Source organism: Drosophila bipectinata, chromosome 3R, assembly GCF_030179905.1.
Source record: "Drosophila bipectinata strain 14024-0381.07 chromosome 3R, DbipHiC1v2, whole genome shotgun sequence".
Classification (NCBI taxonomy): Eukaryota; Metazoa; Arthropoda; class Insecta; order Diptera; family Drosophilidae; genus Drosophila; species Drosophila bipectinata.
In genome coordinates, this window is record NC_091739.1 from 1,701,027 (window position 1) to 1,718,026 (window position 17,000).

At 36.8% G+C, this 17,000-nt stretch overlaps 4 protein-coding genes across 6 annotated transcripts; all 4 read right to left on the reverse strand.

Annotated features, from left to right (window-relative positions):
* Positions 1-261: 261 nt before the first annotated feature.
* LOC108130748 (arrestin domain-containing protein 17) lies at positions 262-2,931 on the reverse strand. Of its 2 annotated transcripts, XM_070281597.1 has the most exons (4): positions 2,636-2,931; positions 1,792-1,848; positions 768-1,736; positions 262-692 (listed from the first exon to the last, which is right to left on the reverse strand). In XM_070281597.1, the coding sequence occupies exons 1-4, from the start codon at positions 2,745-2,747 to the stop codon at positions 562-564; spliced, it is 1,269 nt and encodes a 422-aa protein (XP_070137698.1). In that variant the 5' UTR covers positions 2,748-2,931; the 3' UTR covers positions 262-561. The 2 variants fall into 2 exon arrangements, with proteins under 2 accessions (XP_070137698.1, XP_017104818.2); XM_017249329.3 differs by lacking the exon at positions 1,792-1,848 and having other exon boundaries at positions 2,636-2,930.
* A 1,386-nt stretch (positions 2,932-4,317) lies between these two features.
* Positions 4,318-9,138, reverse strand: LOC108130753 (arrestin domain-containing protein 3). The gene is made up of 4 exons (XM_017249338.3): positions 8,912-9,138; positions 8,527-8,852; positions 6,083-6,737; positions 4,318-4,952 (listed from the first exon to the last, which is right to left on the reverse strand). Exons 1-4 carry the CDS (start codon positions 9,021-9,023, stop codon positions 4,570-4,572), a joined length of 1,476 nt encoding a protein of 491 aa, XP_017104827.2. The 5' UTR covers positions 9,024-9,138; the 3' UTR covers positions 4,318-4,569.
* Positions 9,139-9,720: 582 nt separating this feature from the next.
* LOC108130771 (uncharacterized) lies at positions 9,721-11,132 on the reverse strand. Of its 2 annotated transcripts, none has more exons than XM_017249366.3 (3): positions 10,899-11,132; positions 10,013-10,777; positions 9,721-9,948 (listed from the first exon to the last, which is right to left on the reverse strand). In XM_017249366.3, the coding sequence occupies exons 1-3, from the start codon at positions 11,014-11,016 to the stop codon at positions 9,764-9,766; spliced, it is 1,068 nt and encodes a 355-aa protein (XP_017104855.2). In that variant the 5' UTR covers positions 11,017-11,132; the 3' UTR covers positions 9,721-9,763. The 2 variants fall into 2 exon arrangements, with proteins under 2 accessions (XP_017104855.2, XP_070137779.1); XM_070281678.1 differs by having other exon boundaries at positions 10,006-10,777.
* Positions 11,133-12,199: 1,067 nt separating this feature from the next.
* LOC108130874 (arrestin domain-containing protein 17) lies at positions 12,200-16,795 on the reverse strand. The gene is made up of 5 exons (XM_017249542.3): positions 16,171-16,795; positions 14,912-15,264; positions 13,961-14,804; positions 13,720-13,899; positions 12,200-12,470 (listed from the first exon to the last, which is right to left on the reverse strand). Exons 1-5 carry the CDS (start codon positions 16,283-16,285, stop codon positions 12,328-12,330), a joined length of 1,635 nt encoding a protein of 544 aa, XP_017105031.2. The 5' UTR covers positions 16,286-16,795; the 3' UTR covers positions 12,200-12,327.
* Between the last annotated feature and the right edge of the window lie 205 nt (positions 16,796-17,000).

Sequence of the window (17,000 nt, forward strand, 5' to 3'; positions counted from 1 at the left end):
CCATAATACGCCCTATCTGGACGTACGGCATACAGCTCTGGGGCACTGCGAGCAAGACGAATGTCCGAACTATACAAGCTTTCGAAAATAGAGCCCTTCGAATCGCCACTGGGGCCCACGTCTATCATGACAATCGCACCATCCACGAGGTTCTCAATTTCCCTTGGGTCAAGGACGAGATCCAAAGAAGCAGCGCACGTTACATGCAGAGGCTTCATAATCACCCGAACCTGTCGGCCAACTCCCTAATAAAAACATAGGTTTATTGAGTTATTTTTATTCACGTTGTAAGACTTTCCTCATCTTTATAACGGTGCTTTAGATCAACTGGGGCATTTTGTTCCACAAATTTTGAATAAATTCTAAGATTTTACAAAATTCTTTTGGGATTAATAAAAACATAGGTACTATTTCTTATTTTTTCATTTTAAAATAAATTGTACACTGTAACGGCAGTGTTCGCGACACAATTATAGGTGTGCACTGTAAAATAAAATTAATAAACTTAAATCAATTTCCCTGTATAGAATAGCGTTTCCGAAGTAGGTTGTTTGTTGTGCTTCATTTTAACTGATCCCTTTCATAATAAACGTATCGCGGTCTAAAATCCAAATGTTCACCAGAAAGGTAGTGTTTGGTTGTCTTGTTCAGATTGGTAGCTTCCATAAATTCAGCTTCACGAAAATTAGAAACTAAAACGATAAATGGTTCGAATACTAAACTTTATACTAGTTCGAATAAACTATAAAAGTTATGAAATCAATTACCCAAAGAGGAGGTGGAGGTACTAAAGCTTTGCTCCAATTTTAACGCAGTTTCTGTTGGAGCCATTGGTCCTGGACCAGTAATTTGTGTTGGTTCCTTCATTAAAAGTTTACCCGGACAAGGGGGCGTCACATTTCCGATAGTAACTGGGATTCTCACCACAATAAAGCGCTTGGGGTTCTGGGTCCGTACCATAACCTCAACCTCATAGTTTAGCTGAATGCAGGCACATTCAGCGACGATCAGAGTAGCCGCCGTTTGTGGCACTTGCAGCATATAAAGGTGCTGAAAGTTTTCGAGCTCTGCACGCGGAAGATTAAAGAGCTCGTGACAACTGCTTAAGATTATGTGTCGCTGAACTTTAGAAGCTCTGCGTTTTGGCTTTTTCTTTTGCTGGCCCACAAAGGTGCTTATCTGTACAAGGGCGTAACTAACTTCACGAAGTTGCAGTTTTTCCGGATTATGAACTTTTACGTGAACAGAAATACCGGAGCCCGGCGAGTAGCCTTGTCTGGGAATTTGCACTTTCATCTCTAGTGGTTTCATCCAGAATTTCAAACGAGGAGTTTCCTCTATTAAATGTTCCTCACAGCTTCGGGACTCCTGAGGTAGACTATTTAGCGGAAATATCTGCAGTGTACTGACATGGACCACATTTACCGGACGATTAGCACTGCTGTGGACCAGAACTTGTAAAATATACCGAATATGCCCGTAAGTTCCCTCAAAATTTCCAGGGCAGTTTTTTGGGAGCTTCACGACACAGCCGTATTTGTAGGTGCCCGCTTCGATTATTTGTGGCTGAGCCGCTTCTGATCCCAAAAAGTAATCGATTTTCGCAAAATAATCCACCCGGTTTTCAAAATCTAATAATATATTTTGTGATTGGGTACTGGGATTTTTTGATTTTCTTTTTTTTTGAGGCTCCTGCCAAGCTGTATAGGCATAACCATTTGACTCAAGAGAAATCGCTGCAACAAAATATATCTAATTAATTAAAATTACTGAAATGTTATGGTAAATTACCTTGGTAATTTGGTGTTTCTATACTTAAAGAATTAGAAAATAACTGAAACGACACAACTTTGGTGTTTCGTTTTATAAGAAATCATTTGAATATAAATATATCGGATCCCCTATATAACTTAGTGGCGCTGCGAACCTAACTTTCCTTTCTTTTTTTTGTTAATTCAGTCTTTGTATCTAATTCTAATGTTAAATTGACTAACCTTTTAAGGATTTGTATGCATTTTTTTACATAAAAGTTTGTGATTGAAATAGTTTGCCCTTAAAAAAAAATCTTTTTTTTTATAACAGAGCACAGTAAGGGACGGGTCAAAATGTATTGCGTGTCGGAAACATGAATTGCGTGGGTACTATAGCTAAATTTGAAAGGTACCCGCGGATACAGATCTTCCGCGCGTTAAAAAATGAAAATACCCAGTATGGAATCAGAATGTAAATGCACAATATAAATTTACTGATTTCATGGTAATTTTTTTCTAACTACAAATTTTCCATTAGTTGCACATCAAACTGTAAACATTTTTTTAAACGGGGATAACAGTAACATTTTTTTTTTTTTGGCTAGAGAGGAGCGTTGCAATTTTGTAATCTTTTTTAAGTTTCAAAATGGTTCCTATATAAAAAAATGCACAACAACGTTTTCCATATGGGAATATCTAGTAGAAGCTCTATCAAAAGCCTCTGATATTGACCCTCTGCAGCTATCAAATAATTCGAGATAAGCTTGCAGATAAGTAAATTTGATTGTCTTTCACACCTACAACCATTATCGACAATTAACTTGCTTTCATTTGAATCCGAATCGTGATCTATGATTCACCAAATGACTCATGCTTTATACTACCTTTAATAAGCGCGCGTTCCGTGAGGGTCAAAAATACCGTCAGATTAATGGTCTCGCCGGCTCGATAGGCCCCACGGGGGTTGTCCAGTTGGATGTTACAACTATACGCCATCTTTCGCACTGCACTTTCTGTCCGGCCCGACTGTTTAGCGTTGTCTGAACTTGTTAACAAAGTGGTCGACCATTAAGAACTAGGTGTAGCGCCAATATCGCCAAAGCCTTTATCTAATCTGGCCTAGGGCTGCCAGTGGCGTGCCTCAGTGTCGCTTCTTATCAGAGACCAATTAATTTGTAATTTAATTAAAAAGCATTGTACAGGGAGTCATGTGTTGCCTACGCACAGGCGGCCGTTTATGCTGCCGTATTTTTCTGTATCCGTTACTAAAGTTTATGCCCATTTTGTAAAAATTAATCAATTTTTGTAAATATTATGAATTTGAATAAAATATTAATACTGTTAATATAACGTTTTAAAGCGGCATTTCTCAAAATAAATTACATAGATTAATCACGGAAATTGTAAAGGGAATATTGATTATTGGGATTCCTACTAAGAGGTATTTATTCCTCTGTGGGTCTCTTAATTGGATATTTGGAAGATTAGCCAGTGGCGATATGTCGGCGATAAATTTTTGAAAAGAAATTCCGAATTTAAGTGGAAAAATGTTCAATATCTTTCAATATCTTTGAGTACATCAGTCATGTACCCAAATTTAAATAATGAAAAATTTAAAAGTAGAAAATCACAATATTCAAATAATCAAAAAATTTAAAAGTAGAAAAACACTTCAATATGAAAGGTCGTCTATAGTGGAGTTTCTGGACTATATTACACCCGGAACTCATACTTTCCACCCACAATATAACACTTAACAATTTGACATTAACACAATTTAATGGATTCTAAGTAAAAAATTGTTGTTGCATACTTTTGCGCTTGAAACAAAAAGCCCAGGCCCCAATTATCCCTACGTCCTTACTACCGATTCAGTAGGGAAGCAGAATAAAAAGTAAAAAGTTATGTATAAGTCTGTACTGAATTGTAGATATAGGGGTAAATCTTCTAGAAAAATCGGCAGCTTTGGCTGAAAATATTTTTTTAAGTATATATATGAACTATAGAAATAGTTTTGCATCAAAAAACCTTCCAGTACTGGCGCTACAGAAATTCGCGATTTTTGGAGGCGGGAGCTCCATGGGCATAGTAGGAGTCTCCATGACAAATCCAATAGCTTTATCTCTTATAGTCTCTACGATCCACGCGTACATTCGGACAGACGGACATGGCTATATCGATGGCTATATCAGTCATTCACACGACTACAATAAACCCTTGTGCTCTACGAGTACCCTGTATTATAAAAATTAAGCTTTTGAAAATTTGGTTCTCCTGACGATCTTCATCAATAATCACTAAGTTTAGAGCCTAAATTTTCTTATACTTAAATTGCCTATTGGATGCTTATATGCACTACCGTCACTAGTTGTAGGACAGTAAGCACTTTTATAAAGAGTTTTTGTTATAGCCTTGAGCTAATCCAGTGATGCAGTCCTTATATTGTCCTATACAGTCCTCGATCGTTGCCAATATACGTCCTATTATAGGGGTATTTTATTCTATGCCTTTATAAAATGTGATTTATTAATAGCATTGACACTTATCGTAGCCAAAGGTCTAACTTCTATGTATACTTTATTTATTGTCCATTCCCGAACGCATAAATTAATACTAAGAATAATTAGTAAATGTATAAAGGCCAAATATGCACGAATATAGAAATATAAGAAATAAGCACTTAATAAGTTCGATTTGATTCTAAAGGGATGGAACGAATTTTCGTTGCCTATAATCTAGACGACGGGCTCGGATACCCAGCCTAAATCATAATAAGGCTAAGTCTTGTTAATTTGTTTATATACAAAGGTGCTCGTCGTTAAAAAAGGTGCTCATCCTGAAGGCCATGAGTCTCTACCACTGCGGTACGTGACAAAACTTGGAGGGACTGTGAAGTTTGGGCCGAGGGTCTCCTTTCATCATCAGACTGATTCTCCTGCTGCTCAACATCTTCGGAGAGCGGGCCGCAGATAGATCCGAACGTTTCCAAGCTGCATCCTGTGGGATCCGTACCAAGAGACCCATAGGATCTGTACAAGTGCATATCCAATCCAGAGTCCTCTAGTCCTTGATGAGCAGTGCCTAATAACGTAGTAAATCCGGGGAACTTCGGCAATTGAATGCGTTGCAACACTCCAACATGGTTACTCTCCAGGGTTTGCTGACTGCCTGCCAGAGTAGCAAAACTAAAAGAAGGGGGGACTAAAAAATATAATTAGTTAGTTTCTAGTTAGTTTAATTAGTTTCTTTTCATTCTTTAATGTTTAATGTTTTCTGACAACTTCAAAATACTGCAACGGAAAGACTGCGGCTTTTTATATTTTAATTTAAATGCCAGTATTTGCCATGAGTTCTTAATTTGGTTTATTTATCGAATTTGGTTAAAAAATTAAAACTTAAGTCTCAATTACTGAACAACTGATAGTAGTTAAGAGTTCAGTAGTACAGTAGAGTACAGAGTAGTACCGTAATAGAAACGGATCTATAGTCTGTCCTTATTTTAAATTTATTTATTCAAAACTCCAGCTACTGGGGTAATAATTTCCCCCTTTTTTGTCGCAAAAAAAAATTGAAAGTCGATTCAAAATTGTACCCAAAAATATATAATATTTCCATATTATATTTTTTTCCAAAAAAGCTATCTTTATTTAAGTACATATTTTTATACCCATGCATGGAAATTATAATTTTGGTCAAAAGTGGGCATCGCAATAAAGGAGTCATCTCCGACCCTATATAGTATACCCGACCCTATATTGGTTTGCTAAATGCAAACGAGAATATAACTTAAGCTGCCATATAGCTTAACGATTAAAATTTGTTACTTGCTAAAAATACTACATTTGATATTTTTGAAGTAAGTTTATTAGTAGTTCTAATAAACTGGTTTTATAAAAAAATTCTCATAACGATAGGCCAACTATATCCGACATTTTTAATTTACATATATATAAATTTATAAAAAAAAATTTTATCAAAAAAAATAAGAAACAAATTTTATTTAGGTTTAAAAAGGTTTTATAAAAAAGTTCTTATAACGATTGGCCAACTATATCCGACATTTTTAATTTACATATATACACATATATTTATAAAAATTTTTTTTTATAAAAAAAATAAAAAAAAAAAAGTTTTATATAGGTTTAAAAAGGTTTTATAAAAAAGTTCTTATAACGATTATAACCGATATTTTTAATTTACATTTATTCAATCATAGCTGCAAGGGTCCCCTGCGGCTCCCCCCGAAATTAGCTTTCCTTTCTCGTTTTTTATAAGAAGTTTTTCTATAGTCTAAGTAAGTCTTCTAAGTCTATAGTACTTGTGAAACTTACGGCAACTGTCATAGGAAGGAGGCTCATCATCTTCAATCGCTTGGCGGATGTCACGAACCGCTGGCCCAGCCTCGTCCTCCCCGATGGATTCCTCAGCCACAGGTTCTTGACGAGGCACCACACGTTCAATCAGACGCCGCCGCTCCGGTGTGGGAGTCCTCCCCACTGGCTGGTGGACATGCACAGTGTCCCTAAGATGCTGCAGCGATGTAGTGCCCACTATTATCGGTACAGAGAGGTCCGTATCATAATGAAAGCAACCGGTCTTAAGTTTAATCTGCAACGTGTAATGAATGAAGACAATATAATTGGGGTTCAAGGTTGAGCGTGGCGTGTCTAGGGGCATGCAGATACTGGACTCGTATAGCCGCTTAGAGAGGCGAAGCGTGCGGTCCCCGATGAATTCCTTAACTAATGTCTTCGTGTAAAAGTTCCGTTTGACTGGCTTTCGAGAGAGAAATACAAAATGCTGCCTTATGGAAACCTCGAGGCCTATTATGTCGTAATGCGGCGACTGGTTGTCGACTTCTAGCCGATATGGCACTTCCTGGAGGGGCGTGAATCCAGATGCGGGCAGTGACAGACTCGAACTAATAGGGCCCGATATACACGGCCAATGGCAGAGGTACTTGATGTTTTCGTCCTTGACTGGCAACTGAAAGAAAACATAAAACTTTTATTTTCAGCCAGCTAGAAGAAGTTGTACAGACTATCACTTCTCGAAATGTAAAGGTTAACTGAAATTAAAACAAGGAAGGAAAGCTAGCTTCGGTGGATCCGAAATACCAATGCAGTCAAGTTCGGATATTTATATATTGCGATTTATCGCAAATATTGGATAAATCCGATTGAACGATCCTTTTGAGAATTTTATTATAAAATCAATTTTATATAAGAAAAAAAATCTGAAAAAAAATATGAAGCATCTATCTTAAAAAATACAAAACTTTGTCCGTTTGCGATATTTCAATTATATGGAAGCTATAGGATATAGTCGACTGATCCCTATAAAATTTACTAGCTTAAAATAGAAACGATAAATTGTCCAATACCTCTCACTTAAACAACAAATTAATGAATTTTCAATAAATCAGTAAGTTGGAAGCTACAGGATATAGTTGAATGATCCCGGCAGTTCCGTCTTATATACTGCATGCAAAGGAATCATCTCTCATATATTCTTGATATTCTTGATCACCATCAACAACCGAGTCGATATAGCTATGTCAGTGTGTCCAATGAACGCGTGGATCTCAGAAACTATAAAAGATAGAGCTATGGGATTCTATAGGGAGCTATAGAATAGAGTACACCGGTCAAGTTTGTTTAAAATTTTTTAAAACTGTTCCAATGGTTAATCTACGCCTACAAATCAAAATTAATAAAAATCGGATAATTTTTAATGGATTTATAGATATTTTGGTCTGCTACTTAATCTGTAGTATGGGGCCAAGAGAGGATTGCAGTTGTTTTTTTTTTTGCCTAAGCGCAAAAGTACGCAACAAAAATTTTAAAATGTTAAGATCGAAAAATTATATCAGTTAGCTATCAACGAAAGACTTGGAAGTTCAATATCTTTTCTTTTCATGATATTGACATGTGAAATGAGCAAAAATATTAATTGAATTGATCAAAAAAAGGCACTGAGATCGATCTCATCTTCATACATACATACATGCATGCAGACAGACGGCCATTATTGCAATAAATAATATATTATGTAAATGTACATAATATATATGTCATGGATTGTGCAATTTTTTCACAACTCGTATGTATGTATGTAAAGTAAAATAATAAAAAACAAGAAAGGAAAGCTAACTTCGGGCGGAGCCGAAGTTTATATACCCTTGCAGCTAAAACCGGATATATATCGCAAACATCGGATATTGTTAGCCGATCCTTGGTAGGTTGGATCAACTGACCAAAAATAGAATCTGTACTAAATTCCAGATTTCTATCTTCAAAAACACGAAAGTTGGCTCATTTCCGATCGTTCAGTTATATGGCAGCTATAGGATATAGTCGGCCGATCCTTATAAAATTTGGCATGTCGTATTATTTTGCCAAAAATAGCGCTCATGTCAAATTTTAACTCTCTAACACCAAAGTTATACCATTTCCGATCAATCAGTTATATGGCAGCTATAGGATATAGTCGGCCGATCCCGGCCGTTCCGACTTATATACTGCGTGCAAAGAAAAGAAGGGTGTGTGCAAAGTTTCAAGACGATAGCTTTAAAACTGAGAGACTAGTTTGCGTAGAAACAGACAGACGGACAGACGGACATGCTCATATCAACTCAGGAGGTGATCCTGATCAAGAATATATACTTTATAGGGTCGGAGATGTCTCCTTCACTGCGTTGCACACTTTTGGACAAAATTATAATACCCTCTGCAAGGGTATAAAAACTGACCTCTTAAATACATTTAAAACTTACGGCGAATTCCGAGTTGTAGTTAAGGTCCAGGGTCTGCACTACATTGATAGGTTTTCTGAAGACCTCGTCGAATCCCCAGGGCTTGTCAATGGTGAGGGAAATGTTGTAGGCAATGTATCCGTAAGGACCCTTGCAGGTGCTCGGGCAATCCGGCGGAATTCGCAGAGTGAGCACGTATACATGTACGCCAGCCCGGAACAAAGAATTGTCGAACACATTGGTGCGGGAGTGTAAATATTGCTGGTGGCCTGAATAATTAGCTGTCTCGCTCTTGCCACTCATCGACCACTGAACCTTGGCTTCTCCTTCCAGAGTTACATATACGGCTGGAAATTGAATGGGAATTTCCATAAATGGTTAAGGAAATATAATATCGTTAACACACCATTAACGCGCTTTACTTTATCCGTACGAAGAAGTATGCGACCGCTAATGTACTCGCCACTATTGTAAACTGGATTCAGGCGATCCAGTTGGAACACACAGGTGGTGGGCATCGCTGCAGAACTTTTGATTAGTTTTATAAATTTTCACTGGTAGCTCATCACGGAAAAGTCCAAAAAGCTGAAAACGGGCAACCAAACTTGCACACAGCCAGACGCGCACTGAGCTCTAAGTTGTAACTCCTTTGTGCCGTGCCAGCATCCACCGACTTTGACTTTCGTTGGTAGGGGGTCGAATCAATAAGCTGGCGCCTTGCGTCTGTGTAGCCGTCTACTGTCTGCTTCTGGTCTAATATTTCAGCGCAAAAGCGTTCGGAAATAGAGTGGCGTTGGCCATGGGTCCTTTCGGTTTCCTTTGTTTGCTTTTGCCGCAAGTGGGGATGCTGATGAGGTCGGGAGTCGCTGCTTATAGTATATCTGCCTACGAACAAAACATTACCATAAATGAACGCCTATCCAAAAGCAAGAAGACTATTTACAATTCAGCGAGGCGCCTCCGTGCAACCCGTTAGCTTTTTGGAGTCCCATTAAATGCCACAATTAGTGATCACAAATTTTTTGGACGCATCACTTCATTAATCTCGCATGCATAATTGCGTTAATGAGAAATCGCCTCTATTTGTGGCTAAGTGGAAAGATTATATTAACATAAAACGACGTTAGCGGATTCACCCATAGCCTGTATTTTACTGTATATTTTAAGAACAGAACATTTAAAATGTATCGTTTTTGTTTACTAATTAACTGAATCAATTTTTAATTGTATTTATTTTAACAGTAAACTTATGAACGTTTCAGGACCAATCTTTTTTAAACAAACAACGTAAAGCTAAATACACGTTCGACCGTTTTTTTTTCGTACACCTAAGTAAGTCGATAAGCTCGCAGTGTTTATTCAGCGCTGGTTCGTCAATTTCCAGGGAGCTTCTGTTGGTTGTAAGCTTATTAAACGGCATGAGTACATCGAAAGAACTGAAAACTAAAAACAGAAAAAACATATATTACTTGCTGGATTGTTCAAGTGCGTTTGAGATACCTTTTACCTGGATTCGTATAACATAGGCTTGAGATTTCGGTTGAAGAGTACACTGGCGGAGCTGCAGTAGCTACGTAAATAGGTAAACTAATAGATCGATGACCATAACTCAAGGTCTCCACATAATAACTTATACTTATGGGGCCTGTTTGTTCTTCATAAGTCATAATGGGAACTGTGAGGGGCAGGAGCAGCATACTTGTATTAAGTCTACACTCTGATAAACAGCGTGTGACTTTTTTTAATTTGACTTTTGGAGATTGGCTTTCGTAAATGATACACTGACATAATCGTGTGATTGAATCCAGAACTTCGTCCTTAGTCTGGACTTTATAGCTAATGCTCTGCCCGGGTACGAAGACACTTCGTGGAAGAGATAATACGAACCTGGAATCTTCTTTAAAATCTGGCTTGAAACCGCTAAACTCCACTAGTCGTTTGATCACCAAGTGTCTTTCAAAGCACTTGCTATATTTCCCACATCTGTCAATTCTTAATTTTAGAGTATAGGCCACCCTACCAAGGGATACTCGACAGGATGCAGGCAAGTTTTGGGGAATGAAAAACACGAAATACCCTAGATGCGTGATGCCAGTAGGCAATTCTAGTCGGCTAGTCAACTTTTTTGTTTCATTTATGTGGACCTTGGATCCTGTGTAATCCATCTTATCCCACTCCAAGCTTGTAGAACTGTCATTGTGTTCAATTTCTGGGACTGTCAAGGGTTCCGTCCAGTGAACAGTTGAGGAACCAAAGAAAGTTACGCTTGTGGCTGTTTATGTTAGAAGAAATGATAATTTTCAGTATACTAAAGGTTTAAGCACATTCATGAGCCTCTTATCTAATCGACAAAAATCTCATCTCGTCATTTACTAACAAAATCTTGTACAAACCTTCAATGGAAATTCTCTTTTTGCCATAGATTGCCACAGAAACTGAACCTGAAATTTCCTCGCCTGAATAGTAAACAGCTGCACTACGTGATAAGTTAAATTCACATTGTACTGACATTTCTACTAGTATCTAACTGCGACCGCACACTCCAAACTGCATATTTCAGTTTATTTCTTAGTAATTTTATTTTAAATTGGACTTTACACAATTCGGAATGTAAGTGCGACGTCGACGACGGGCTGAAAGCAACTGAATGGTTCTGAATGGCTTTATCCATTCGTCGGGAGGCACTGGAAATATTTTGTACCGAACTATGTAGGTTTTGTACGCTTGCTTGGCCAAAAGTCTGTTATCGAAAGATATAAATTATGTTTTTGAAGGTTCTAATATAGCGACTGCCGACGTGCAGAATTCTGTATAGAACTCCTCTGGGTCTTTTTTCTTTCTAAGTAATTTCTTCTTTATGTTTACATGCATATATTATTTGCATATATTATTTGCATATATTATTATATAATTTGCTTGTTTATTTTTATTAAATAGAATTGAAGACAGAAAATACTTATGGTAGACACATTGCAGATTAGAATATCATTTAAGTAAAAAGGACGTAAAAAGTAGACATATTAAAAAAGAACCTTTTAAGAGTATAGGCTCCTTCCTATACTAGGAATTAGTATTATATAACCTTAGTATAGTATTAGAAGATCTAATATACATAGTTAGTCTCTGGTTTCCATGCAAATGTGTAAAAAATTGTGTAAGTAACTTAAAATAAAACTCAAATTATAAAATGGAATCAACTTTATAAATCTTTATGTAACTTTATGTTACACATAAAAATACAATAGTTAGAGTTTAATTAAAAATGATACAATAAATCTTAAAACACTTTTGCGCTTTTTAGAAGAGTTGAATGTGAAGGCTTGGTGCATGTGATCAATCTATTAAGTATTAAAAATATATCGAAACGTAATCAAAGTATATAAGGTATAAGGGAAAGTATAATTCCCTTTTTATTCTAAAATTCCGTCAATCACCAAGCCTGAAAGCTAGCACTTTTAGTAAAATTGTAAATAAGTATGCTATAGTTTTATTTAAAAGCTATGTAATATTACCGAAAGATATTTTATTCATAATAAAAGCCACTCATAAAAGAGAGATGACTGAAAAAAAAATGTATAATAAAATTTTATCTTTAGGGAAAACAAAAAAAAACTCTACTTATCGTATCAAAAATTCAATTTCTTTGTGGTCAATTTTTCTTTTTTGATTTGTTTTTTATTGCCAATTCTTTGTCCAGCTCAGACTTCAGATTATATATAGCAGTTTATATTATATTTTGATTAATAGTAAATCTAACTGTCATTTGGGCTGTTTAACTTTTAATGTTTCGGCTCCAGAAGCGTCTGTGAGTCCAGCGCCGTTTCATATTTTTTTAGAAGTAAAGGATTCTTCCTCTGGTGTCGTGGTGGCGTCCTCTCCATCTTGCATTACCGGTGTCGCCGTAGACGAATCCTGACCGGTGAGGGTAAGCCGCAACTGGGAGCTGGACTCTTCAAAGAGCGTCTCTAGGTGTACAAAATTCGAAATGAGATCAATACGTTGTTAAAAAAACATGGTAGGAGTCGTGAATGGAATGAATGTTGAATGATTGGAGGCGGTAATAAGAAAAAACATTGAGGTTAAGTACATATTTAAAACACGCTAGTTGTTGACATTAATATAATAGTAAGATACATAACAATTGAAAAATAAGGATACCAAAAAACAAGCTGCTGTATAGTTATTCCTTTGAATTTTATTTCCAACAAAGCTGGTTTTTTTAGGCCTGTAATTTTGTGTAACATAAAAAACAAAAGAGAAAATCTAACTTCGGGCGGACCCAAAGTTAATACCCTTGCAGTTAAAATCCGATATATATCGCAAACATCGGATATAGTCGGCCGGTCCTTATGAGAATATTATAATAAAAACTTTCTATCTTTAAAAACACGAACGTTGGGTCATTTCCGATTGTTCAGTTATATGGCAGCTACCATATAAGAATAGTCGGTCGATCCCGGGCATTCCGACTTATATACTGCGTGCAGAAAAGAAAAGTATGTGCAAAGTTTCACACTTTTGACCAAAATTATAACAGCCTCTGCAAGGGTATGAAAATTAATTTAAAATCAGTGTTTTGGAGAATATTGATCGGTAACTTGGTTTACTCAGATTTAAAAAAAATGAGAATTCAGCTTTGACAATTAAATAATAGTGTTAAATGCAAGCATATAACTACAATTACAAGCAAACTCTTAAGCCATGGTTCATTCCTTATATGATAAAGTTTAACAAAGATTTGATAAATTTTTTCCTATTACATAGGTATAAATATTGGTTTGTAATATATAATAAAAAAGCCCAAAAATCGATTTCTTAACAAATTTGGAACGCTAAAAATAATTTTGATGTAAATAGTGCATTTTATTTCAATACAAGTATTAATTTTTAGCAAGAATAAAATGTTATAGATTTTAGATATTAAAAAGAGCACAAATGAGAAGAGAAATTTTTATTTTGTTTTTTAAGGATTTTAATTTTTTTGTGAAAATAACATTTTAATAATAATGTTATAAACAATAGTTATTAACCGTCAATAGTATAGACGGTTATTAATCAAATAAAAAAAGGATTTTAGAAAAGCCACTCAGCCACACAACTATTTGTGTTCGTATGTTTTTAATGTTTGCATTCGTATAAATAAATTTTGATATTTCTGAACTCTGAATTTCTAGAGGGAGTTTTATGTGTCGGAGTCATTAGAATCATCACTACCGGGCGGTATGGTCGGTGTCTCGTAATCGTAATAGACCGGATAATGCGGCTTAAAGGGCTCACTTGTGGTAACATCAGCCTGAGCTGTCATAACGCTGCTCATGCTAACGTTCGTAAAGAACTCAATATCGTCGCTCAACTTTTCACTGAGAGCCATTGCATCTTCATATGAGGGGGGCACTGTAAATAAAAGTGTTTTACGTTTGTAAGAAAACCCACGTGCTTTAGTCAATTGGCTCACCCATAGGTACATAGTCCGGGGGACTATCGCCATCATTGTTCACCAATATATCTGGTCTTAGCGCGGCAGTAGTGGCCGTTAATGAGAGTGTGGAGATAGTGGGCGTGGGACTGGCATTCGTTATAATATTTATATGGGTATTGGTCGGCAGTAGGCCACCCACAGAGCGTCCATGATTGTTGTTACTGTTGGTACTGGTAATGCTACTAAGTCGTTGCTGCTGACCTGAGGCACTTATCCGGTTCCGATGCCTGCCTAAATCTCCCTCTCTGTTCCAACTCTGTTCGCAATCGCTTTGGCGCTGTCTATGCTGCGTCGAAATTTGTAAATTTTGACTAACTACTTGGTGCTGTTGCAGCTGGCGATTAAATCGCATCAAGGCCTCAGGGCCATCCATTATTGGAATGCTTCCTATGGTCAATGGAATCTTCAGCTTAAGCTTCCAGTGAAACTCCGTGGGGTTTACAATAATCTTAATGGAATAGTTAACATTAATGGGGCATGTAGGCTTCACAGACGTCGGCGGAAGCGACGGCAGGTCCAGGTAACCTCTGTACACCTTTCTGGACCATCGGAGAACGTTTCCGAACTGCTTACTGGCGATTAGATGTTTATCGTAGCGGTATTCGTGATGAGGATCGTGCGACTCGTAGCTGACCTCCTGCTTTAGTTTCACCAGACACTCTGTAATGTCTATTGAAGACTCGTTGTTGACGTAAAGCACAAAGTTTATTTTTTGTCCGGGCGCATATCCACAGTATGGTGTCGAAAACTTTACTGTTAACGGACCAGTGGGGCAACAGAAGCTCCAAAAGCGTTTCCGGTTGAGGATCTCTAATGGTACCTGTGGGAAATAACTGTTTATCCAACTCTGGTTAAATGTAAAATAGCACTAGAGTTTAAATAGTGTACAGGAGGATTTTAAAAATAACTAATTTCATGTTTTCTTACTCTGTAAATGGCATCGGCGTTCAGGTCCAAAGGTTGTATAACAGTAAAAGGCCGCTTAAAAACCTTTGGATACCGGCCACATCGCTCAATAGTCGTTATTATCTCGTAGTGAATCTGGCCGTATTTACCGTCAAAGGAAGTAGGGAGATTATCGGGCAGGATGACATGAAAGGTGTAAGAGTACTCGCCGGCCGTCCAGTCAATTTTTGAGTTGCTTGCACAGGATCCGAGCACGTAAGATCGCGATGACAAATAAGATCTGTACGCTCGGCACATGGCGCGTTCACTTTCGCGCGGATATCCCTTTTTTATCCAGCGTATCTTGGCAAACCCACTGACAGTAACATGGATTCCTAAAAAGAGGACCACAACACACAAGATAAATTAACTATAATATTTAAATTTTACCTAGCACTGAAAAACAGCAAACGCACAACGCAATGGTTGATGGTTAGAAGCAACATTAAATTAGGAGCACCAAAAAAATAGTAGAAATACCGCCAGGAAAATTAGTGGCGTACAGGGTAAAGGATTAATGTCAGGGCTCAATCAAAACTGAGTTTAAATGTCCTTTAGTTTTTTCTAGTAAGTTCATAAATGCAAATAATATAAGTAAAAACTAAAAATATCTTGAAAATATAAATAGGTGTTTTTAATAATTAAAGTTAAAACACATAATTTCACAAAACACAGGCCCTCGGGTCCATTTTTAGCATTCGAGTATTTCCATTGAATTGTTTCATCAAGCAACCTCGTGAGGAGTTGGACTAGCGGTGGCTAGTAAAAAGGCCATGAAGGCTTACATATATGTAAGGACAGACATATAAGGACAGAATCCAAAAACTAAATTGTTACTCAAATTTAACTCCAATATTTACAGGAGGCAGCACAAAATTGCTAACTCCACTTATCAGAATACATCTTGAGTAAGATATGATCTCAGATACATATAGGCATTACAAAACTTCGCTTTTTTGGCTATATGGTACATAAATTTGGATTAATTTAGATGGCGCAGATTTTAAATTCCTGGACTATATACACTTCCCAACCTACTTGAGAAATTTTAATGCTATTAACCTATATTTTGAAGTCGCATCGTTTCTAAATCCTATATGTATGTATATATAATCCCAATGTCATATATTTCACCTTAGAAAGTATCAGAAAAAAATGTTGCATTGCTAATACGCCCAGTGAGTCATGGATAGAAACTTACCCCAAATTTGGATATGTGAAAAATTGAGTTTTTTGCTTACCTTTAATCCGCTTCGTTGTGTCGACAATAAGATCAACAACGCCTGATAACTCCTGTCCGGCATAGTAGACACCTTGTGAATTATGATCGAATGATATAAGGCACTCAATGGGCATATATTGTGGTATAGATTTTTGTTATTTTGGTATGTTGGGTTTTTTATCACCACTTTATTTTTGAAGTGTCAAAGTGTGTCCGTTTTTTACTATTTAACACAACAGGAAGTTGTAACGATATCCCTTTTTTTCTTAAGCAGGTTAATACAAACAAAAAGTGGCGGTACTTAGTTCACTTTTTCATGATGATGGTATTTGCTCTTTTTCTTAATTGCTAATTTTACGGCAATGCATTTTTTAGCAACCAAATGCAAATATGTAGCTATCGACGTTTTTGAGAATTATGTTAGCGTTTTGGCTCGACCCTTCCGGACAACCGATACAGACGTTTTAAAACAGTTTTAAGGAAAATCGGAATTTTCTATGTCTTGAATGGGAATATTAATTTAGGTATCCTCTTTTTTCTGTTTTCGTGCCACCCTATGTATTTTGGCCCACTTTCCGCACTCGTTTCGGATCTGTTTTCCTCGCTCGCAACACACGTCCAGCAGCCTTTCGTGTTGGGTTTCCTCTATTCGCATGCCATCATCCTAAAAAGGTTTTACCCTGAGAGAAGGCTGAATTTTTAGGGTGAATCGTACCTATGGGGACGTTCTTTCGCGCTTAATTTTGCAATATACAAATTCATGATCACAGTATATTAGGAAAATCAAGGAGGTTGTCTGGGATTTCTTAATTTTTTTAACCCAATTAAAAGTCAAACTTTTTATCTCTG

Excerpts from the sequence above, each read along its gene's own strand:
- LOC108130748 (XM_070281597.1), bottom strand. The coding sequence starts at position 2,747 with ATGGCGTATAGTTGTAACATCCAACTGGACAACCCCCGTGGGGCCTAT. Across the intron at positions 1,849-2,635 it reads GGAACGCGCGCTTATTAAAG|TTGTGTCGTTTCAGTTATTT; the intron begins GTAGTATAAAGC and ends GAAACACCAAAG. Across the intron at positions 693-767 it reads TACCTCCACCTCCTCTTTGG|TTTCTAATTTTCGTGAAGCT; the intron begins GTAATTGATTTC and ends TTATCGTTTTAG.
- LOC108130753 (XM_017249338.3), bottom strand. The coding sequence starts at position 9,023 with ATGCCCACCACCTGTGTGTTCCAACTGGATCGCCTGAATCCAGTTTAC. Across the intron at positions 8,853-8,911 it reads TAAAGTAAAGCGCGTTAATG|CCGTATATGTAACTCTGGAA; the intron begins GTGTGTTAACGA and ends TTCAATTTCCAG. Across the intron at positions 4,953-6,082 it reads TCCTTCCTATGACAGTTGCC|TCCCCCCTTCTTTTAGTTTT; the intron begins GTAAGTTTCACA and ends TATATTTTTTAG.
- LOC108130771 (XM_017249366.3), bottom strand. The coding sequence starts at position 11,016 with ATGTCAGTACAATGTGAATTTAACTTATCACGTAGTGCAGCTGTTTAC. Across the intron at positions 10,778-10,898 it reads AAAGAGAATTTCCATTGAAG|CCACAAGCGTAACTTTCTTT; the intron begins GTTTGTACAAGA and ends TAACATAAACAG. Across the intron at positions 9,949-10,012 it reads CCTATGTTATACGAATCCAG|TTTTCAGTTCTTTCGATGTA; the intron begins GTAAAAGGTATC and ends TTCTGTTTTTAG.
- LOC108130874 (XM_017249542.3), bottom strand. The coding sequence starts at position 16,285 with ATGCCCATTGAGTGCCTTATATCATTCGATCATAATTCACAAGGTGTC. Across the intron at positions 14,805-14,911 it reads ACGCCGATGCCATTTACAGA|GTACCATTAGAGATCCTCAA; the intron begins GTAAGAAAACAT and ends TATTTCCCACAG. Across the intron at positions 13,900-13,960 it reads CCCGGACTATGTACCTATGG|TGCCCCCCTCATATGAAGAT; the intron begins GTGAGCCAATTG and ends TTTTATTTACAG.